Consider the following 24239-nt stretch of genomic DNA (forward strand, 5'->3'; position numbering starts at 1 on the left):
GCAGAAGAACTGCAAATATGTTTTACTAATGCATCATAAAACAAAAATAATTTTGTTTTCCATTTTTCAACCAGCCATGATACTGAATATTGCCAAGAGGCTTCTGGATCTAGCACTCTCACCAGCGTACATGGCAAATGCATTCAATTCTATTGCAGCTTTCTGGAGACAGCAGTGTGTGTATGCAGCATGAACATGTTCCCATTGCAAAGCTGGAGTCTGACACTAATCATTTGGTGTTAATGTGCAACATTTCCTAGCAAAAATGAAATTAATCTCAGAAAGGATAAGCCCAGTTTTTTGGCCAAGCCAAAATTCACAGATCTTTTGGGTTAACTGATCATTTTCACAGATTGTAAAAATAATCGAGGGCGGGTTTAATCCATTTGCTCATATTATCACACAGAAGAACACTAAGCTGAACATCTTGTGCCTTGGTGTGGTTTCCATTAAGACCCTTTCCTAGTGCGGGTCCCAGGATCGGTGAAACAGCAGCTGTGCCGATAAGCGACCTCCAGAGGGACCCAGCACCAGAGCCCCGTACAAAGAGAAATGCAAACGATAAATCAGGGAGCAGCTCAAAGAGAGTTAGAACTTACTGAGAACACCTACAAAATGCACAGATTTATCTGCATAAGGATTTGTATCCCACATTTTATTCTCTTGGATTAGCCCAGTTCTGCTGCACTGCCAGGTATGAGGTTATAAAGGATGATTCAAATGCTTATTCCGAGGGAGACAGAGAAGCCTTGTTCTTAAGAGAGATGCACTAATCTACAAACCCTATTTTATAATGTATTTGCATACTTACGGTAGTACACTGATATTCTGTATATTCTTTATATACACATATAGATGTCATTATTGCTGTATATTTAGATGCATAAGTGTGAACATACTGTGAATTTCTGTATTTCATAAATTACTTTAAAAAATGTCCATCACTAACCTTTCCATATATCAAACATACAAAGAAATAATTAATTCTTAATTGACCTTCTTTTGCCAAGTGATCAACTTGAGTATTGAAATTCCTTATTTCTGAGATGTATAATACTCTACAGAAAAGCATCCAGTAAAGCTAACAAATACTTGAATTAACCAAGTGAGAAATTACTGCAAAGAAACATTCTAAAAGAGATTTAGAAAAAATAAAATTAAGGCAAAAATATGGACAGCATAAAACATTCCTGTTGTCAGCAAACAAGCAGAAAATGTTTCATTTATAGAACTAGGCAGAAGCCATATAGGAAATAGATACACTTCATGTAAATTTATTAAGTGCAACTTTCTCTCTTTCTCTCTCTCAGATAAAAAACCTCTTCATGAAATAAAATCCCAAAGTAAGTTATTTTTTTTCTCTTGAAATATTATTTTTCTCATCTTTTCTGCCATTCTGTTTTATTTGTTTAGGAGATAAATAAAACTAAAGGCTTTCACTCTACTGAAGGCATCTTTTTAGCAACTTTGTAATCATAAGTTTTTAGACTAAAAATAGAGAAGTGACTGTTATTCAGTAATCTGAGTCTGACTAGGAACCCTCTCTCCAGGAATGCTCATCTTGAAACTGATCTCTTAAGGACTTGTAATTAGGGAAGAAAAAAAATAAATATATATAAATAAAATTAACATAGTTTGGCTTTCTTGGCTCAAATGTGGTTCCACTGCTGGCTCTGTCTGATCTTGTTCAGCTCACTTCAGCCTCCATTTATCAGCTGGTGAAGGGTGTTTTGTGCTTCATCGTGTAAGGAGTATTTCAATATCATTAATACCCTGCTTTGGGGGGCTTCCCTCCTGCATTCTTTGTTTTTTAATCTTCCATTGATTTCAGTGGAATTTTAGTTTAGAGCAGCACGTTTGAAGAGAATGATTCCAAATGTGTAGATAGCTTTCAGTAGAGTACTTCTCCTTAACGTTTCCAGTTCTTAAGCATTTCTACAGGTACACAAAATAAATGTAGGTAGCTCAGAAATGTGCTGTGGTTGCCTTCGCTGCTTATGCCATTTTAGTTTTGTCTTGTTTTTGTCCCACTGGAATCATCTCCTATTTGGTCAGGTAAAATTGGTCCATGTCGTAACTTAGCTCAGGCATTTGATACATTTTTGTTTATCTGCGGAGTTCCCATTAAATTAGAAAACTTTGAAAGCGTATCAGTCAAATTGCTTTATTTTCTGATTTATGAAAAAAGTAACTTTAATGGAATTAATTTTAGCATATAAGATACGTAGGAGAATTAGAGAGTTCTTTTATACCTACAGGTTTAGAAACACACAACACAGCTTGTTGCTGTACAACAAAACAAGAGCTTAGTTTAAGACTGCACAAATAATCATTGATGCAAAATCAAAGTCAGTTATCAAGATAATTGAGAAACAACCTTCTCTACTAAATCACTCTTACGTGATTCTCTGACTTTTGCTCCTTGTTCCCAAAGACTGGCTATATGAAGAAATGGACTTCAAGTTGGTAAGGGCTACCAAAAGTGAGAGTGCTGGAGAACTGGAGGAGGATAAAGGGCTGGAAAAATCTTTCAAATCTCCTAGCAAACTCCAGTGGTAGACAGGGGGAAATGTATGCCCTGCATAGCTCCTGGAAAGCACTTATTGTAAATGAGATAATTTAATCAATTATGTTTCCTAATGTACTAAACCAAATGTTTCATTTTCTGCTCCTGCACATCTTAAATTATCTTCAGGTGCTTTATGAAACTTAATCATAGTTAATAGAAACTTCATTACCATCAAATGTGCTTTCAATAAATGTTGTGTAACAGTGTCAGGAGGTGGAGTGAAATATAGGCTACAATTATCACAAACATGTATCCTGTAACTGAAATGTATGAAAATGGTAGTGCTGTATGAGAGTCCCTACCTCCTCTGGGCTGGGAGGATGCAGTTCATTAAATAGTAACTGGTTGACTATAAATGTTTTCTTTTTTAGTTTGTTTGTTTTTCAGTTTGTTCCCTTCTGGGAAAAAAATAGAAGGAGAAAATTACCCCATTACCCAAATTTGCCATGCTTTTCTGTTTTCTTTAATTTCTAGGTTCCCATCAAAGGAATTATCCATAAGGAAAGACTGACATGGGAAGAGATTAGAATTATTTTTTAAAAACCAAGCAGTATTTGTTTCTAAGGAAATACTAACATCCTAAATGAAAATGAAAGTCCCTTTTCTTACACAGTTATATTCCATAGGCACAATTCAAAAGAACACCAAGTCACTCCTGTTTTATGCCTTTAAGATAAAGCTATTTAAATCTCTACTAGCTTTTGAAAAGGATGTCCTTTTCCCTGGAAGTCTAGATGTCAGTTATTTTGGGTTTGCAGGTTGTTTTGTTTTTTTCCCTTGCAATGGAATATCTATGGGAACACTTGTATAACTCACGTGTGGTCTTCCATGAAACAGACCAATGGCTGTTTTATTAAAAATAAAGAAATTCAGAAAGAAAAACTTTTAAAAAATATAAAAAGCAGTTCTAGTAAAAATTACTCAAAATGTTTATTTTGGGTTGAATGAGATGTTGAAAGGTATTTGGGGTTGAATGGTTTGAGAATGGGGTGGGAAAGGGTGTTTTCTATTAAGGACATTTGGGACAGAGAGTTTATTTTATTTTTGACTCAGATGCCCAAATAAGAAATCAGTTCCTGTGCCTTACTCACAGCAAGTGTCCAGCCCACTTCACATACTGGGTTTCCTTGCTGCTGCTGTTCATATGGCATTGCACAGGTGTAGGAGAGCAGGAAGTGCTCGGCCAGGGTGTGAGGCAGCTGCTCTGCCTTCCCAGGAATTTGAGCTGCCTGGATTGGCAGTTGTCAGGCATTTCGTTTATGTAAGACACTGAAGAGCCAGGAAAACCAGCTTTCCTGATGCTGCCCATAGGTAGTCATTTATTTCACCTCAGTGGTCTGAAGTTCAGCTAAAATAAAGTATCTGACTTTCTGCAGAAAAATATGCATAACAGAAGCCTCCTCCCAAATACTAATTAAGTAATTCCAGTAATTGGCTACTCATTAAATGCTGAATCTCACTTCCTATGCTATTTCTGTACATTGCAGTTTGTTTACTGATGTTGAACAGTCTGGATTTCCTAGCTGTTTTTTTGTTACTGTCCTATGGGATAAATAAATGCACTTTCTGTACCAAGTACTTCTCACTTGACAGCAGAAGCACCACATTGGATAACAGATGATGTAGAGGGTGAGCACATGATTATCTCTTCCTCTAACATTGAGTTTGGCACTAAGGCAACTAAAGACCCACGAAGTGTACTTGCCAAGTAATTCTGCTTCATGGTATACGGTCCCAAATCCCAGAAGATCTAGAAGAGTGAGATTGGATAATTCAATTACAAAACATTGCAGGTTTTGTTTGGATTCATTCTCTCGAAGCAATGAATTAATTTTCTCTGCTGTAAAAGTCCAAAGTCTTAGAAAACTTGGTTGTAAGCTTAATGCATGCGTGTGATCACAGGGAAGGTTTGTTTTCCAACCTGTTTTTAAAGACTGAAGATGCTTTGAGGTGTCCAAGAAGATATGTGATCTCCTCAGCCCCACTCTCAGCTGTGAGAAGATGGACTGTTCCTTTTTATTCTAAAGCTCATACAGAAAATAAAGAGGGGGGAGGGGGGAAGAGAAAATCTTGACAAAGATTTTTTTCAGAGGACTTATGACCTCCTGGATTAGCTCCAGAATTCAAACTTAAAACTTGCATGTCCCCAGAAGCTAGCAATAGATGAGACTCATGTTGATACCTAAAGCAGCCCTCCCTAGCTGCAGTTGTTCCATGTTCTCCCTTTATGGGCTGTATTACCATACCTTAATGATCTCCACTGGGCTGGAATGGGAAATGATGTCGTGTCTCAGCAAGGAGCCTGAGCTAGCAGTGTGCTGAGAGAGAGGATGCTGCCGACGGTACGCGCTCTGCTTGGCTGCCTTGAGTCCAACTCTCCCATTTTAAACAGAGTGCACAGATCATGATACAATCCCTAAACCAATGTAAGCTCACCTATATGCAGTGATGCATCTGGAAATTTGCTCATCCTTTCAAATGCTTGCTTTTCAGTGCTCCTTTGTGCTCCACTATCCTGCTGTGATCTGCTCCACATTTGTCTCCAGCTTTACATCTCTGGCTGCGTGGCTGTGGCCTCATCTAATCATGTAACCTTTGCTCACAGCAGCCAGTGCCAGTCAGAGCGCTTTGATGAGTGCTGCTGACTTGGTACCCACTTCTTCTCCTTTCAGATATTGAGACAGCCAGTGACATTGCCTTGTACTCCGGCCTGGGAGCAGCAGTCATTGCTGTAGCTGTGCTGGTGGTTGGCGTTACCCTTTACAGACGGAGTCAGAGTGAGTACGGCGTGGATGTGATTGATTCATCTGCACTGACTGGAGGCTTCCAGACATTTAATTTTAAAACAGTCAGACAAGGTTAGTGTTGTGATTTCATTTTCTTCTCTCCAGAGCTCCTACTGCAAAGAGATACTAAGCTCATATTCAGTGACTGTCTGTGGGAGGACATTCTGGCTTATTGCTGAGCAGATGTGTTGAAAGCCAGGGAAGGGCAGGTGCCCTACAAGGAACTGTCTATTACTGGTTCTGCTCCTGATCTGTCCTGGCAACTTGGACAAATATATAATCTTTGCTGATCACACTCGTAAGTGCTCTAGAAAGACTCTCATGAGCTTCTACACTGACATTTGTGACTTAGAAAAAGCCCCCCCAAACCCAGACAAAATAAGCAAACCCAGAAAGCATGCCTGTAGTTCTTTCCTATCCAGTTATTGATCTCTTTTCTTTACTCCAATAGAAGTGATTAGGTTTTTACTGTTAATTTTGATTTTAGGTATGTTTATAAGCTGTTGTTAGCATGCAAACATCCACATTCTGAGGTCTGTGGGAAATAAAAGTGTGTAAGCATATATTGACTTTAAAAAAAATCCTTCAGAAAGCCAACAAAACAATGAAATGCAGCAGAAATATGTACTTTTACTACAAGCAGGACTCAGATGTTTTCTGGAATATTATTTCCTTTGGACAGAAAAGTGAGGAGGAATACAAATGATGATGAAAATAGTATGTTTCTTTAATTCTGTGCTGACGTTCTAACATAAGAGACCTGCCTTATTGTGGGTGGGAGTGTGAAAGTATCCCCGTATCTCTGCTCTCTTTGGAAAAGTGAAATAGCTTGCAGCGTAGATTGGGGGTTTTGTGGTGGTGTTTTTACAGTTGTTTTATTTTCTGGAAGACATTCCTCACCAAGCATAAACTGCAAGAAATTGGAAGAAGGGCTTGGTGGAGGAGAATGTCTGAAGGACATTTACTCATCTGTTGACAAAGCCAAGCCTTTAATTACAGTCACATAATTCTCAATGGTTGTCTCAAAAAGTAACTTTTTTCTTTGATATTCAGTTTGCCATGGAAGTCTTGGTTTCAGTCTCGGGAATTGTTTGTTTGATTTCATGTTTCAAAAACATTAGTTCTGGATGCTCTGAAAATCAGAGCATGCCAATTTCTATTATGCCAGGATGCTATTAGTTGGATTTCAGTTACTTTGCTTCTCTGTCTGTGGGTTTTTAAAATATAAATACACAGAAACCTGAATCCAAAAGAAAAAAAAAAACAGTTCCTTCTTGGATTAATTCAAGCTACATTTGCCTGAAGTGTGGAAAACAGTGACCAAGTGTGTGCCAGATTTATTCCATGATTTAATCTGTGTTTAATGTTACCTAATGTGATTTTAAGATCTGAGAGTATCAGGAAGGAAGAGCAAGTAAAAAAATGATGGAGGGGTGTCTACATTTAGCCTGTAGGCAGGACTAAACTATAGCAACTGTTCTGTCATGGGCTAACCCCTCCCCAACCAAGAAGGGCAACCAGAAAGAGGAGAGAAGACCTGGGGGTTGAAATGAAAATAAGATTCAATAAAACACCAAAACTTGGATTAATAGACTTATAGAATGGTTAAGGTAGGAAGAGACCTTAAAGATTATTAGGTCCCAACCTCCCTGCTATAAGTAGGGACACCTCATACAAGACCATGTTGCACAAGACCAATATTAATACTAAAACCAAAGCTGTCCTCAGGAGCAGGATGATGAAGGAGCCCTTGAGAGGAGAAGGCAAAGGAGGAGCCCCATGCTCAGCAAACCTCCCCCTTTACAGTGAGGCATGGGCTACCCTGGTAGCCAGCTCAAGTCAGTGGCCATGGCTGGCTGTGCCCCTCCCAACTTCAGCTCCTGGCTGACTCCAAACAAACTGCTAATGGCCTGCACACCATGGCTGGCCCATGATTCTATCCCAGCAAAACCAGGACAAGAGGTCAGGAGATTTCTGATTTAATGTATTAATTCGTATTAATAACTCCCTGATCTGATTCATTCTACCAGGTAACTCCCTGCTTTTGAACTCATCCATGCAGCCTGACTTGACAGTGAGCAGAACATACAGTGGACCAATCTGCCTGCAGGATCCCATGGACAAGGAACTTATGACCGAGTCTTCACTGTTCAACCCGCTGTCAGACATCAAAGTCAAGGTTCAGAGTTCATTCATGGTGTCCCTAGGGGTTACAGAGAGGGCCGAGTATCATGGAAAGGCACATTCTGGAACTTTTCCTCATGGGAATAATAGAGCTTTTGGTACAACACAGGCTAGAAACAAGGCTGCATATATACAGAACCTGTCTTCTATTTCAACAAGAAGTGAACTGAAGACAACTGCCATTTTTGGACACCTGGGTGGCCGTTTGGTGGTTCCAAACACAGGTGGGTAGATCTTTTCTCATTAAAAGCATATAAAATAATTTTAGATTAAATTTATTTTGCCTGGTGTTGAGTTCTAGTTCATGTTTCATAAAATGGGTACTTTAAAAGGTTACCAACAAAAATGTTGTCTCTATTTAAAGAAAGCTGGGAACAGTATACGGATACATGGATACAATATTTAGTGTACAATCATGCACAACACATGGAATGTATTAATTTCTTCACAGATTTTTTTTATGTTCAGCAATGAAAATTACAGAGGCAGAGGCACTAAGTCAGTTGACTTGTCAATTAAGACCTTCACACTATATATTTAGCTACTTTATATAGAGATAGTCCCATCAATTATATTATTTAAATACACAATTTGTCTGCTTGCAATTTATGTATTTCCTTCTGCCTATTTATGTAAGATCAAATTTCCTAGCCAATTGTAAATTACACTGCCATCATGTTACTACTTAGCTGAGGTCCTACATTGTGTTACAAATGCAAATGAAGATACAGTTCTCATGTGCTGAGTATGCTATACACCAGTTTAATTTCCCTGATAGCCACTGGAAAGAGTCCTTGTTAACTTCTAATTTTTACTAGTGAAATAAAAATAAAATCATATCACTTGGATTCACTACTTATGTATATGAACAGAAAGGCATGGTGATATATTGCAAATGCAGATTATTTGTTTAGATGGTCTCTCCATTTAAGATTCTGTGTGATCTTAGAATTAACAAATTTGAGTTTAAAGTTAGAAAGAGGCAAAGAGGTTTCAAGAAAAGTTTAAACCATGATCATGTCTTGTAAAACATGGAGCTGTGCAGACGGCACAGTGTACCACTAAGAGGCATTTTGGCAAGTAAGAGTGAAAGAATCAACAAATGATTGAAATTTTTTCATACCTGGCTTCCCAGATCAGCAAAGGGTAACTGAGCAGTTACCAGAGGCACACATTCTTTTGACTGTATTTATTATTAAAAAGAAAAAAAGAAAAAACAGGATAATAACTATTAAATAGGGCACTCACAAGATACTGTTCTGCAGCAGCATCAGGTAAAGCCTGTCAGAATAATGAGACCATCACAATGACTGGGATTACAAAGCACTTGCTGGAAGTCTTAAGGAATCAAATGATGGTCCCTTTTGTTTTCATAAATTATTCCTTTTGTGTAAGAGGTGAAGTAGACAAGGAGTCTGCCTGTACCCAAGGATGAAGAGAAACCTTCAGTCACATCTAGTGACTCCAGTGTCATTTAATGATGCAAAAAATTGGGAAGTCAACCATTCAAGAGTTCTGTTGGAGAAAGAAGCTTTTAGCCATGTCATAATTCCAGGCTCAAAGGCAGTTAAATATCAGTAACTGTGTATCATATTCACAATGTGTTTTCCTTTCATCTGGCAATGTCCTCAGAATCGCTGTTTCAGAGGAGCATTCTGCTCTAGTAGATGGCCTTTCTAGGCCACAGAAGTTATCAGAATCAGAGGCCAGTTGTGCCCTGTTCTTTACATCCAGTGCCTTTCCCACAGTTCTGCCTTTACTGTTTTGCAGGAGTCAGTTTGTTGATACCACATGGAGCTATTCCTGAAGAGAGTTCGTGGGAAATCTATCTTGCCATCACTCAGAAGGAATCCAGGTAAGAAGTACATTAAAAACTACACGCACATCCTGTGTAAATTCAATGGATCATCCTGTCTCATTCAACGGATTTCTTGTCAACCCTGTCTTAAGGAATGGAATATGCAAGATTTCACTCCATGTCACTCCATCTGCCCTGCTGCTGTGACCACCCTGCTCTGATATGTGCTGTATCTGTATAAATTACAGCAAAAATTATCTTTGACACTTCTGTGAAAGCACGTGGAATTACTGCAAATGCTGTTAAAAAATGGGCCACCTCAAGGAGACTGATGTACACCAAGTGCTGAATCCTGAGTCTATGATTTTATCTTTTTTGATTTGCAGATGTGTCACACAAGTCTAGTAGCAGCACATATTATTTCAAAGTTCCTTGTTACAGAACCTTGGTGTCCATAGCCTCTCATAATATGCAGACAACAGGTTAAAATTCCTTCTCCACCTCATCAGTCTGAGTGACCCTATAGTATGTACTTGTTATTTCATGAGAGATGTTTGGTAGCCTATAAATAAATGCTCAGGACCATTTCTTAAATTATTTTGTTGTATAAATCACCATTAAAATCCCCAGATGGATTTGCTAGCACTAGCTGATGAACAGTAGAAATTGAACTGCACTTTGATTCTTGGAGGTTTATTTCAACACTGCATCATCTAGTGGGACAGGAAGGTGATGTTTGAACATTGGTGGTCTCTCACAAATAGGCAAGTTAGTTCTCTGAGACTCTGAAGCTTTCAGCTCTGTCAAAGTTATTTCAAAGGCAAGAAGGAAGTTGCTTTGCAGTTCTTAAGTAACTTTATTGGCTTTCTCAGACTACCCTTTTTATATTCCAAACAGAGTGAATAACCTGTAGTCTATAATTAGTTATTTAAGGATATTTTCAGGAGACATTGGTCACAGGTGAATAGGGGTTCACTGGTTAACCCTCATTCCCAGTGCTTGTGCAAGGGACAGTTGTTCAAAGTGGTAACCAAGGGCAGGTTTGTATGGCTGGAGACAGGAGAGTTGGTTCTAGTTCTTTACAGTAGTTATAGCTCTTATCTCCCTCACTTTAAATACACATTTAGCTAAAAGCACCGAAAAATGGTGGGTATATCTGAGGAGATGTGGAAAGAAGAGAATAACTGCATATTCAGTGAATATTTACTTACAATAACTGATAGCCAAATGATTGCTGGAATTGTCCTTTAAGAACTGAAAGATACAGAGCTGCCCATAAATTTTAAAGCCTAGAAATATTTTTAAAACTTAAAAGTGAAATCTGTTTTATTTTTTTCTCTCCTCTGATATCTGAACTCCTTTGTGAGAACTTTCATATTCCATCCCCATCTGCTGCCATAGGTTTTTGATCATTTTCAATGAAAGATTAAGATATGTAAAAAGGAGGAAGATAAAAAAACAAAACCAGCTGTTTTATCTGCAAGGGTTCTACAGACATGAATTAAAATAGGTTAATTAAAAACAAGCAGGAAATCTTGCCTACTCTTTTTCTTTTTTGTGTGTGGGCAGAAACAAGAGGTAGCAAACCAAAGCAAAGATTATCACACAGAGGTTTTTCTTTCTTTTCTAAAGTGAAAGTCTATGAAGTGAGACAAAAGCAAACATTATTTTTTATTTTTTTTCCATCAAAATACTGCATTTTTCTTCACAGAGTTGAGGCGAGATTGATGTATTTTTCACTCATCTGGACTGTGGAGTAAACCAGACTTTCCCAGCAGCTGCAGACTGCACCAGGGTGTGGGGAGGCTTCTGCCCTGCTTGAAGGCGGGAGGCAGTGCCAGCAGTTCAGAATTATTAGTACCTGATTTGTACATGGGTATGGAAGGTGCCAGGGAGAAGCACTGAGCCACACTGCAGAGCTGCTTTACAAGCACGTGGCCTGTCATGCAGACATCCCAAAAGTGTAGATGATTGTTCATCTGGACAGGCACAATGCTTGGATATGGATGAAGGGTAGAACAGTGGATTAGAGAAAGAGGATAGGTGTTACACCTTGAAGATGTATCACTATTAACAGTGAACTATCTCAAGTTATCATTTCTGAAAGAACCCTTGTCCATATGGTAGTCAGTGGCATTTAATACAAAAGTTAACCAGCTCAACAGATGCATACAAGAAGGAAGTCCTGTGTTGTTCTTGCAGAGATCTGAACTCACCATAATAGGTACCATATGTGTGACAAAACAAGGATGATATTGTTCAGATTTATTTAGGAGTAGGGGGTTAGATGTCACTTCTCATCTTCCTTTAGCTATTGAGGTAGGTTGGTATGAGAGGCACATTAAAGAAAGAGAGGAACAAAGATGATACAGGATCTGATAGAACTATGCTGAATTCACTGTTACTTTGTAATGGAGGGAAAAAAAAAAGCCTGTCTGTGTCCTCCGGATACTGCGATGAGATGATCAGTTGGGTTTTGTTTAGATTCATACAATCCTCTGTGGAATGAAAAACTCACTGTATCCTAAACAAAAATCAAATTAAAGTTTGAAAATTCTTCAGTGTCTCATGTAACTGAACAAATTAGTGATGGAATGGTGGTCCCTCCAAAAGGACACTAAACAAAAAATTTTTAGGGACACATATATGGGCTTCACTGCATAGATCCTCTAGGATGAGTCTTGCAGCTAGAATTTTAAGGAAATCATATATCATCTGAGAAGTGCAGCAGTGACTGGTGTTAAGTGATGGTGTTTTGTGTTTTCCTAGCAATGCAGGAGTTGTGGAAAGCTTTGTTATTCATAGGGAAAAGCAGAAGAAAGTACTTTTGCATGAACTGGTTGCTTAGAGTAGTCATTGTGATGCCAGGTCAGCACAAGACCCAATCTGTAAAGGTGTCTCTACAGATGGTGAGGCTGCCGTGCTGCAGCAGAGCCTGCAAGCACGGTCTACTCTTTGCTCCCTGCCCTCCCTTGCCCCTCTTCCCTGCGGCTCCAGAGAAGCCTGGCAGCTGGAGTAGAGGCTGTGCTTGCGCTTTCGTTGTTTCTTTTTTAGCTTAAGAATCCTACAAACAGAAGCACTGAGGCTTAGGGAGCATTTCTTATATTGACACTTGAAAAAGAAAAAGCAGAATTGACCTTTTTTGTTAGCGAGTTCTGTCTTCTTTGTTCACTCCAGTTTTCATCTCACAAATACTTGTACATGTAGTCTTTAGTAAGGGATGTCAGTGCAGTTGTTGGAACTTTTCAAGCCTTTAGCAAGAATGGTATTTTAACTGCATTTTTCTGAGCACCTACTAGTAAAGTTATACTGAGAGTGCGACCCCCAGGTGATGTTAGATAGAGTTCTAAAATCACTTTGCAGGATGGGAATCTGATTGATTTAAGTACAGGGCTACACATAAGAGTGCCTACATGACTGCTAAATTTGTTGAAATGTATTCTTGAAGTCAGCTTGGGTAACTCAGAACTCATTGCACAGGACAGCCATGAAGCATTGGGCTCAGCATAGGCAGTGTGGGCTGGTTCGGTTGTTGCCAGGCTGCTATTGCAAAGCTCTTATGTTGTGGTTAGTGGAGGTATATCCTAATTTTTAAGCAGGGATTTTCTCCTTTTATATCTTGGGGTTTTTATTATACATCTTATTTTATATCTTGGTTGAGGTTCTTCCCATTACTTTTATCTTGGAAACACCATTTGCTCTATTTTTAGGAGTAGTCAACATGTCCAGTAATTTAGAAGCCAAAAATTGGGACCATGAAGGATTACAGTGAAAAAAAACAACAAAAAACAGGGCAAGATGTTTCCACTGCTAACTTCAGTGTCTCAGAAGAGAGTCTCATCCCCTTTGTCACTGGTGCTGCACAGGTGTTTATTGTAAGAGGCAAGATAAACACATTTATGTAGGACAGGGTTAAATTAACATTTTAATGAAAAGAGAAGATTCTTGTCAGGTGCTTTATCTTTGTAACTTCTCAAGCAGTTAATCTAACCAAACATAAGTGATTGCATTCAGATTATTCCCTAGTCTTCAGCTGTGCTGATGGGATCTCCACTGGCCATAATAGAGCCCACACGCACATTATCTACTTTGCAGAGTTCTAAATTTAAGCAAAGCAGCTCTGTCCCTGATGCGTGCTCTAGGTTTCCTAGCTTGTTCATTCTGCAGAAGATAAATGTGTTTTCAAACCAGGCAGATCACACTCAATCTGGAAAAGATTTATGAGACTGTGATTTTAAACCATAATTTGTTTTATCTTCAGTAGTGTGAAAATATTGTTGATGACAGTCTTTGAAGGCAGAATTAAATGGGAATGCTACCAGCTGGTGCATAAAGCAAGGCTTACTTGTGTAGAGTCAGTTTAGTGTTGTATTTGGTCTAAGCAAATTGAAATGTATTTTAAAGACCAGAATCCTAAACTGACTAGCCCATGATCTGAGTAGAAGAGGCTGAATAGTTTTGTTTCAGCTCCAGCTACTATAGGAAAATGAGCACAGTAATTGTCTTGCTTGTCCTTTTCTGTAACGGATGAGTGAGGTACTTAGATTTTAACTAAAATGTTTTTAAATTTGCAGTTAAACAAATTTTCACTCCTTATTAAAAAGAGCCTGACAGATGTTACTGTGTTTCCTCCCCTACACAAAGCATACAGCCAGAAGGCACAGGTGTTCTTCTAGGACCGGAAGTAACTTGTGGGCCCTCAGATTTGTCTGTCAGCACTCCCTTTGCCTTGACGATACCACACTGTGCACAAGTCAGTTCAGACCACTGGAATATTCACTTGAAAAAAAGGACACAGCAAGGAAAATGGGAGGTAAGTTTACACCTCTGCTCTCACTTAAGAGGTTGTACTAGCAATGGAAAATGCTTGTACTTATTCATGCAGACACAGGTCAGAGATTATGTAATTGATAGAAACAGATATCTTAAACAGATAAACAGAAATATTTTGCATTTTGTTAAGAAGCAGCTAAACAGTTTTCAACTATTGTACCAACATGTGCATAAAAGGGTGAACTTTTATGTCTAGCACATGTGACATGAGAAAGTATTCATTTTCTCAGATCACTTCATAATGAAGCCAGTAGTTATTTATTTTTAAAAACATTGTTTTGATAAACTGTAGCTCCGGAAGAGACTCATGTCAGAACAGATCATTATAACTACACATTAATTTATCATGACATAAAGTTATGGAACTGCTTAAAAATATGCACTTCAGTTTTGTTTTTCATTGTTTTGTTTGGTTTTTTTTCTATTCAGAAGGATCTTCCTGATTTAAAAATCCTGTCTCTTTGTATGTGTCATTAAGTTTTGTGCATTTGGGACATGTGCATTTGATAATTTTTGTCCATCCACCTGCATTTTTTAAGTCAGTCCACTGGCCATCTTTGACTGAAACCCCTTAAAAGCAGCAGTCTCAAACACACTCATCTTTCTCCATCACCTAGGGAGACAGCCTACTAATAATATTCCTGAAGAGATGGCTAAAGCATGAACTGAACTGTTCCTCAACATTACAGAAATCCACAAAAGATAGAAAGGTGCTGAATTTCCCAACTACAAAGTATTTGCTGTACATGGTGTCAGAACTGCAGAACCAGTTACTAGACACAAATCCATAGTCAATCAGATGTTATTGCACTGCTGCTGGAACTATTTAATTCATTGCATCATGAGAGGAAAAAAAAACAGTAGTTAAAACATTCATTGATACCATAATTCACTCTATCCATTTCTTCCTCTAAACCACTATGTTGTTTGTTGCTCTTGTTTCAACCATGTCAAGTTCAGCTTAGTTTTCCTACTTTAGATGCACTCAGTACTCAGTCAGCTCCATCAGTGTTGGTTACAAACACCCTGGAATTAGTGGGGGGTCTAACACCAGACTGTAAACTGCTCATACACCGCATCTAATGATGCTGTGATGCAGAACTAAGTAAGAGTGAGATAGTTTTTTTATGAAGGTAAATGTAATTGTCATAAATGCTGTTGCTGACTCAGGCATAAACTGGGAGCGTTCACCCTATAGACAGTCTGACTTCTGCCCTTCCCTGAGGTCAGCATGAGTTGACTGACTCTCAGAAACACTTTCCATTCCCATTGAATGAAAATAACAAATAATGTGATGATTCCTGTTGTCAAGGCCTATTGATTTTTTAAATTTATTTAATTTTTATTTTTTAAACTTGAATTTCATTTTGCAGGAAGTGATGTCTATGGAAGAGGAAACTACTTCTTGCTACTGCCTGTTGGATCCTTATGCCTGTCACATTCTCTTAAACAGCTTTGGAACTTATGCTCTTATTGGAGAACCGATCTCTGACTGTGCCGTTCGACAGCTGAAAGTAGCGGTTTTTGGCTGCCTGTCTTGCAATTCTCTGGATTACAATCTGAGAGTATATTGTATGGATAACACACCTTGTGCATTTCAGGTAAATGGTTTCCCTTTATTAATTTGGTTTTAGTTATTTTTCCATAGAATACTAACATCCCTCTATTCCTGGTGATAGTCCCTGGATAACAGCAATAATGCAGAACTCAAAACGAATCCTTTGTTCTCATCCTAATTCTACTGAGCATTAGAATTCTCATTCAGATATTTTATATTTTATGCTACTTGCTGCATGACTCAATTTGAAGTCCCTTAACTTCTCTGCACTGTTGTTTCACTTGCATTTTAACACTGTAAGAGCTTTAGGACAGCCAAACTGTCTGGTTTCTGCCAGGCAGATGGAAACCCTCCCTCCTCTGCCCCTATTCTAGACTAAGCAGAGGTCCCATGGCCGTGATGAGCACAGCATGAGGCAGGAGCCTGGGCTTCAGGCCTGGGCTGCCGCCTGGCACAGGAGCATGCCTGTGTCTGGAGCAGTGCTGCTCCACTCCCACTCCAAGCAGAAATCTAAGTTGTTATCATTTGATGTATTTATCATGCTCATTACTCTTACACTGTCAGTAGTTCAGGATTTCCTCTCCTTTTGACAATTTGAGCAAGAATAAAAGGATTGCCTCACCATCTTTTGTTTTTTTAAAAAAATGAAATTATAATCGTGCATTTCCCCTTTGAAAAAATAAACCAAACACACAAAACAATCCCCAGTGGCAATTAAAATTAGCATGATTTTTCTACGTGGTATTCCAAGACAAAACAAGGACATTCAATGGCTTTTTGCAGCCTTAGTAAAGTCAGAAGCTTTAATAAAACAGTTTTCTTTGGGGAACTGAAATGAAGACAGTTGTGACAGATAAATTTTTCCTTCCTTTTCCAATCATACAGAATAGAAACATGAATCTGAATGAAGCACACACTAATCTCTATGTGCTTCTAATAAAAGGAAAGCTACCAAAAGGATTGTTCAAGACTTACAATAGCTTTGTAATTACTCCTTTTATAACACACAATTCTTGGGCTACCATTATTTTCTCAGATGAGACTGCCTGAAACTCAAGAGGCCCCAACTCCTTTGTGGGCAATTGTGAACACATACAAGCAGTGCTGAGTCACATGATCAGTTAATGCAAACCTGCACTGTCTGATGCTTTGGGCCACTCTGCATCAATTATGCTCTCCCAGTACACCTTGAGTATTGTGCAGCAGGTTTATAAAAAAAATAAACAAATCTTTGGAACTTTTAAATATAGAGAACAAACAAAGAAGAAGAAAGGCTTATTTTTTTCTTAATGCACATTAAAATAATTAAGCTTTCAAAGTTACTTGTCACTTTTGTGTAGAAAATTCTTAGAATAATTACCAGTTTTCAGCATTCACAGAAATTAGAACAGGGTGTTTGTACATAATGAGACAACTGTGTATTTATGAACTTATACTTCCCTTAAAAGCATGCTGCATCCGCTTCATGCTAGTGTAAACATTAAGTAGTAAACATGGAAAATACAGATTATTTTGGATAAAGCATCGCAGTTGGGCTTGCCAGGTTTTGTTTGACACAATTAATCCTTTGCAGTGCAGTCCTCTGTGAGGTACACCTTTGTCCCTATGTGATAACTTACCTTTTCTAATACATGATACTGCAATTCCAAGTGTGTTGGGAAACTCCTGGCTTTTAAAAAGATAGGAGAACCAAGTATTTTTTTATTTTGCCAGTCCTCCTGATACTAATGGCATTCAGGACCTCATGCATTATTAGACTTAGAGCAGTATTTATAGAACATTTTAAAAAATTCCAAGACATTCAGAAAATTTTGAAAATAGTTATCAAATAAACTACTCCCTTTGCAGTTGAAAATGAAAACTTGAAATCTCCCTTGTTATTCCTTCTTTCATATAAATGCAGTCATTAGGAGTTAAACTGAATGCCTGTGAATTGATTCATCATAGAAATCCATTATTATAGTTTCAGAAAGCTCTAGCAATCATTATATTTTCAGAAGGTCACTGATTCCAGTAGCTATTCTAAGAATAACTCTGCTACTGACAAGCACTAAACCTCTTCAGTGTACACAGATTTTATATAATTTATGTGGCTAAAAAAAGGTCATCTTTAAAGAGTGCTTGCTAGCTGATTTTATAAAGACTTCTGCAAGCTTTTCTTTCTCACTTGTTTTTTTACTGTAACAGTACAGCATTTTTTAAGCACACATAGGGGTGATTTTTTACTATTATTCAGAGAATTATATGAAGATTTGGGCTGGGACAGATCTCTAGAGGGCTGTAGTGCAAATTCCTGGTCAAAGTCAGCCCTTTCAAGATTGCCTGGGGTCTTGTCCAGTAATTCTAAAAATGTCCAAGAGAGGACAAATGAAACTGAACCACTCTGTTTAATGTGTACACTTGGGGTGTTTCTTTCTGTGCTCTTTAAAGTCCTGAGACTACTTATGAACTTTATTCGTAACTGAGTAGTTTATTCACCAAGCGTGTGTTGTTTATCATCTTCCTCTTAGTCCATTTAGTAAATATCTCACCGAGCTTTGTATGTCAAGTGTTTAAGGAATACGAGGCACAACCTCTAGGGTTTTTTTATTCAAAACCTTAATTAAAATACCAAGGAGAGTTGTGTTACTTCAGAACAGAAGAGAGGATAAACTGCAGTGACGTCACAATTTGTCAAGTTTCCATTTTCCTCCCCATAAGGCAATAGTTTTACCTGTAAATGGGCTCTCACAGCCTTGCTTCCCTCCTCATGCTGATGATGGAGCATGCTCTGGGTAATGAACTGCTGGTAAATTTCTCCTTTGTTATAGTGATCCTGTGGGACACAGCAAAATAGTAACAATCAAATGTGAGTAACTTTCAGTAAAAAAGGAAACTGGCTGATTTTGACCTGAGACACTAAAATGTGAAGACAGCCACTACTGTGTTGCAGTACCCTTTGGAGTGTCCTCCAGTCCTGTGCTCCCAGTGTGATGTGGGTGTGATACTGAGGTAGCCAACAAGAAAAGTCAATGACAGCAGTGCCACCGTGACATACAGGGAAACAGAACTGGCCATGCCTAACCAGCCCTTTAACTCCACTACTAAAATGAAACTGCCAATGCCCATCATCTGGCCCACGAGAGAAATACTCCACTGCTGTCCCCGATATGCTGTAGGTGAACCAGGAACATTGGTCTTTGTTCCTAATAATGAAAAAACTCTTTCCTTCTCTGCTATTTCAGGAAGTGGTTTTGGATGAAAGACTCCAAGGAGGACAATTACTGGAGGAACCAAAACTTTTGCATTTCAGAGGGAATACCTGCAGTTTGCAGATATCTGTCCTTGACATCCCACCTTTCCTTTGGAGGATTAAACCATTTACTGCATGTCAGGTATGTGTCTGTTTTACTGTTTTTCATTTTAATTCAGAGGAAGTGAGAACTTTTCACTGCTATACGCATATCCCAAACAAGAAAATGAACCCTCTTATTTTTGAAAGATGTGGTTTTAATCTATTGAGTGTGCAACAAAAATGCTTTATGATTTGGACAAATACAGATTTCATATATAACCGAATGCTTTAATTTTTTACTTTACAAAAATGCAAGCTTGTTCATTTCAGTAACCTCTACCAAAAGGCCTGTATTCTTATTAAAATGTATCACTCATGAAGATGTTTTTTATATCTCTATAATTCTGATTTCACAACGAATATATAGCTGAAAATGTTCAAATTACAGAAGGTATATACTGAGAATTAGAACTAAGGTGGAGAAAATTATTTTTTCTATACTACATTAATGGAAGAGGCTGTTGAAGATAGGCTTCAGGGCTTGAACAGATGAAAAACAATGACGTCATGTAAAACTGTGGCACAAAAGCAGTTAACAGCAGGTGGTAGTCAGAATTTCTCAAGACTATGTAAATGCATTTGTTTGTCCTGGCCACCCTGAAGGAGCAGATGCTGAGTGCTTGGCATCCTTCCCACTATGTTCACAAGTAACTAGGGGGAACCCTTAAAAACTGGTTGGGTGTTAGAGCAGGAAGAGGCTGTGACAAGCATGTTAAAAAGCCAGACAGGCACCTTTGGGGACTAAAAGCAGCTGTCTTCCTAGCATCTTGTGTCTCTTGGAGGATCCAGTGTCTGTCTGTAGCTATGAGATGATTTACATTCCCTCTGTCTGCTAGGAACTTAATTATGAAAACACTTCTGGAATATTTTAAACACTCATCATTCCACCATGCCTGGCTCCCCCGTATTATGTTTCATAAAATTCTTTTCAGCTGAGTGATTCTTCCACTCTAAATGAAAGCAGAGATGATTACTCTGGAAAAATCTAATTACAGTTGCTCCATTTCTAATATTTTGCTAATGTTTTCTTTATCAGCATTGGTATCTTGCTAGTGCAACCAACTCAGGATCTAAACACAGAGCTTATCATTACCACCTAGTGCCTTAGCACAAATGGCCTGAGACACTCTTCAGAAGCACTGAACTGCTGTCAGCTCTGAGGCCATCCATACTCTCTATACTTTAGTCTTGACTGTACTTGAAAGTACAGGGTGAGGCTGATCTTTGAAGCTGTGCATTCTCAGATTACCAGTGTATGACTGAATTCTTCAGGGATATAGGAAGGACACAAGCCAAATAAAAATTGCTTGTAAGAAGGGAAGAATGAAGGAATGTGTGTTTTCTAAGCTGTAAGCTCTTAGGTGAGCTTCCAGATACAAGCTGATCATAAGCAATAAGTACATGGTTTACTTGAGTTTAAACAGCTAGTTATTACAGGTGACTATTATGTCACTCAGTTGTAACCATCAGTATTAAATACTGAAGGAATTACAGCTGCCTATAAGCAGCACACTTTTTTTTTTCCTATTTTGCACAACTTTCTCTAATTCTCCCACCTCCTTCCCTGTTCTTGTGGGATACATTTCTCCCCCAGGAGGTCCCGTTCTCCCGTGTGTGGTGCAGCAGCCCCAAGCCGCTGCTCTGTGCCTTTTCCCTGGAGCGCTACAGCCCGGCCACGGCACAGCTCTCCTGCAAGATCTGTGTCCGGCAAGTCAAGGGCCATGAGCAGATCCTACAGATCCAGACATCCATCCTAGAGGTAAAGTGTTCTCTCCCCTTTGTGTATCGTGAAGTTGCTGGTTAGTATGAGATGTGATCCTCCCCATTTTTGTCCTTTCTGTCTGTGGAGTTTCTTATGCCCTGTTCAAAACTGTAACAGGTATATGAAGCCTTAGAGATTCCATTCCCAGCAGAAATCAAAGCACAGAGATTCCACAACACTAAAAAACCCCATCATTTTACTTGAGCTGGTGGTAATAGTTTTTTTACAGAAAGTTTTTTTAATAGTTTGCAGAGCTCTGTGAGTTGGAAATAGATGGATGGCCTGTAAGCTGTTCATCTTTGTATACACAGAACATCTTGCAAGGTCTGTAGCTTTGCTCAGAGGTGAAAGATACCAAACACCTATTCAAGCAAGCTGGTGTTGTGTCCTACAGCAATGAAAACTTCAGCTGCTTATTTTAGATTATTAGATCTTTGTTGATTAATCCAGATAATCACTTGTGGACAAAAGATAAATGCCCATTGCTAAATGCACTATGCAGAGAATGCAGCAACTAAATAAGGAAACCACAATCATAATTTTGTACAAAAACATCCTCAGAATATAGCCAAGTATTTTTCCAGTTCCTCACTGTCATTTCACAAAAAACTTCTGTCCTTCTCTATGTATTTCAATACAATGTTGCTGCTGCCTTTTCTTCCCCTCTCTTGTTTTTTTAAGGGAACTATCTGTCCACAAGTCCCCAGAACATGTTATAATTCTGTCTTCAAATAGATTTGCTAGTATGGAAGGCTTTCTCATTCCTATCTCAAAAAGTGATTGGAGAGCAAGGATAATTTGACTGTAAAATAAATATATAAATAATAACAGAATGCTTCAATTGCTCACTGCTTTACAGTGCCATGAACTAACCAGGTAGCGGTAGCTTGTCTTTCATGTGCAGGGTATGAAAATCTACTGTTGTTCTGCATATTTAATTTAATCAGTCAGACCATACATCTACAGCATCGCTGTTACATTGCATGGATGACTTTCGGGAAGTGTCATGTTATATGAAGAGACTGTAGCATCGTTGTTGTTTAATATTTATGATGCATTTCACTGAAACTAATAATGCATGGAAATGTGGTTCTATTACACAGATTGGTATAGTTTTATAGGAAAAGAAGGCCAGATCTACAAAAGGACCTGGATTCCAAAAAGATTTTTAATATTGAAGAGATGATGTACTTAGAGAATTTAGGTGGTTTTGTTTTGTTTTTAAATCACAAATGAAATATTTATATGTCTATATTTTAGGCTTAAGCAGTTAGGTATAGAAACCCTATCTTTTTGTGGTGTTACCAGTTACTGCTCTGTTGGACTTCTTTTGTAACCCAAAGATAATCAAAAGGAGGAAGCTTGTAGAGAAACGTGACAGTGTTTAAAAATTTTTTATATGTGCTTGTGATGTTCTAGAAGTTCCTTCACAAATCAGAAACACACCTCTTAGCTATTTGAATTTTGGTTGTCAATCTGTAAACACATGCTGGAATCTCAGGCTCAGCTTTGCAGCCTTGATACACCAGCAGGTGAGCATGGGCAGGCTCAATGCAGGTAGATCCTCTCACAGCCAGGCAGCAAAACAAGCACAGAGCTGTCTGAACTTAAAGCTGTTCTCATTCTAGAGGCTGTGCGGAAATCCTGTCTGGGTTCTCCTTGTCTAAATAGGAGTGTGTGATGGGACTCAGTGTTACTCTGTTACTGTGCTGAAGAGGCACCCACAGCCCCAAGGCCTGGTTCCCTGACTAACTGCTCCAATTTTATGTTCTATGTAGAATGAAAGAGAAACCATCACTTTCTTTGCACACGATGACAGCAACTTCCCTGCACAGATGGGCCCAAAAGCATTCAAAATCCCCTACTCCATTAGACAACGAATCTGTGCAACGTTTGACACACCCAGTGCCAAAGGCAAAGACTGGCAGATGTTAGCACAGAAAAACAGCATTAACAGGTAATGGAAGGCAGTTTTGAAAGGTGAACATTTACATATGCAATGGGAATAATCTGCTGCTGTTATGGGGTTCTTTGTTTGTTTGCTAGTATTAAACGTGTGCATAGTAATTACCACACTTACTGTCAAGGATAAACTGTAGTTCATACATGCTTTTATATACAGCTAGCTACTGAAATCAGGAACTGCTTTCTCCTCTGAATCAACTCATGTGTCCTGTCCTACCTGATGTTGCTTTTGAAGGTCAGTTTGTTGTAGACTGGACTTTTTCTTCGTGCACCCACAAGAGTGGGGTCTCAATGAAGTATAAGACTGCAGAAGGATTTTGGGACTGTTTTGTACTACAAAAGCAGTGGTTTAAATGACTTAGGAGGTTGCATTTGCTTTAAAAAATAATCATAAGGCCTGTTGTATGGGCTTCAATCTGTGTATTTTGTTTTCCAAAGTGAATTAGGTATTTTGCAGATTATTATTTTTTTTTTAGGGAAAAGGCATCTCAAATAAATAAAAGTCATGCTCTACAGTTAGAAGTAATAATATTATGATTAGTAAAACTGAGAGATTCTGTATAAAATAATTTACTACTTATTTTGCTTTTTCTGCTTGGCTAAATTAAATTGGTGGAGGCAGTTCACTCACAAAAATATTTTCTGATTGTCAAAAATGCCATAAATATGTTCCCTGGAGGGCAGAGGAATACTTAAATAAAGCAAAGTAGCTTTTCATTGACTTTTTGCTTTGCGTGGGAACCGAAGAAAAAAGTATTCTACAGTCTTGCAGCAGTGAGACAGTGAGACAATTCTGCTTTACTTATTTTATTTTTTTATTTACCTATTGTCAGGCACTTGGATCTCCCAGGATTTCCATTCCTCATACATAGAGGAAGGTCGAGGAGATTTATTCTTTCTCAGAAAACTGAGAGACAGTGTATGAAGATTACTCTGGCTTGTGTAAGGCCAAATTTGCCAGCATTTATGTACCTCAGAATATTCAAGTCCCTTGTCTGTTCTCCTACTAAATTCAGCAAGTGACATTTGAAGACTAAAGGCACCAACATGTGTCCTCTTGAGGGTTTCCCCCCCCATCTCATCTAAGATCTTGCTGAAGGTTTTGTGTTTTTTAAACACATCTATAGTACTAGGCACAACAGAGGGCACTGCAACATCCATGGTAGGTATAGTATATAATGTCCCTTAACCTTTTTGTTACTCTTTTCTCTCCCCTTTTAGAAATCTCTCCTACTTTGCTGCACAAAGCAGTCCATCTGCTGTCATTCTGGACCTCTGGGAAGCCCGACATCAACATGATGATGACCTTGACTCCCTAGCCTGTGCCCTGGAAGAAATAGGAAGGACACACTCAAAAATCTCAGACATAACAGAAACTGAGACTGATGAGCCTGACTTCAACTACAGCAGACAAAATGGACTTTAGTCACTTTTTCCCATTCAAGAACTG

The 24239-nt window shown here is 38.5% G+C and overlaps 1 protein-coding gene across 1 annotated transcript in view; it reads left to right on the top strand.

The window, feature by feature from the left end:
• Window positions 1–24215, top strand: part of UNC5D (unc-5 homolog D (C. elegans)) — a 55980-nt gene extending 31765 nt beyond the window's left edge. Inside the window, exons 7-16 of the mRNA XM_009993247.1 lie at window positions 1311–1343; window positions 5242–5427; window positions 7386–7763; window positions 9310–9394; window positions 13982–14150; window positions 15544–15771; window positions 18953–19102; window positions 20657–20821; window positions 22603–22781; window positions 24011–24215. Coding sequence (XP_009991549.1) covers window positions 1311–1343; window positions 5242–5427; window positions 7386–7763; window positions 9310–9394; window positions 13982–14150; window positions 15544–15771; window positions 18953–19102; window positions 20657–20821; window positions 22603–22781; window positions 24011–24215 — 1778 coding nt within the window. The remainder of the gene's footprint in view (window positions 1–1310; window positions 1344–5241; window positions 5428–7385; window positions 7764–9309; window positions 9395–13981; window positions 14151–15543; window positions 15772–18952; window positions 19103–20656; window positions 20822–22602; window positions 22782–24010) is intronic.
• The last annotated feature ends 24 nt before the right edge of the window (window positions 24216–24239 follow it).

The sequence above is a fragment of the Chaetura pelagica genome, unplaced genomic scaffold (genome assembly GCF_000747805.2).
Source record: "Chaetura pelagica isolate M959 unplaced genomic scaffold, ChaPel_1.0 scaffold302, whole genome shotgun sequence".
Taxonomy (NCBI): Eukaryota; Metazoa; Chordata; class Aves; order Apodiformes; family Apodidae; genus Chaetura; species Chaetura pelagica.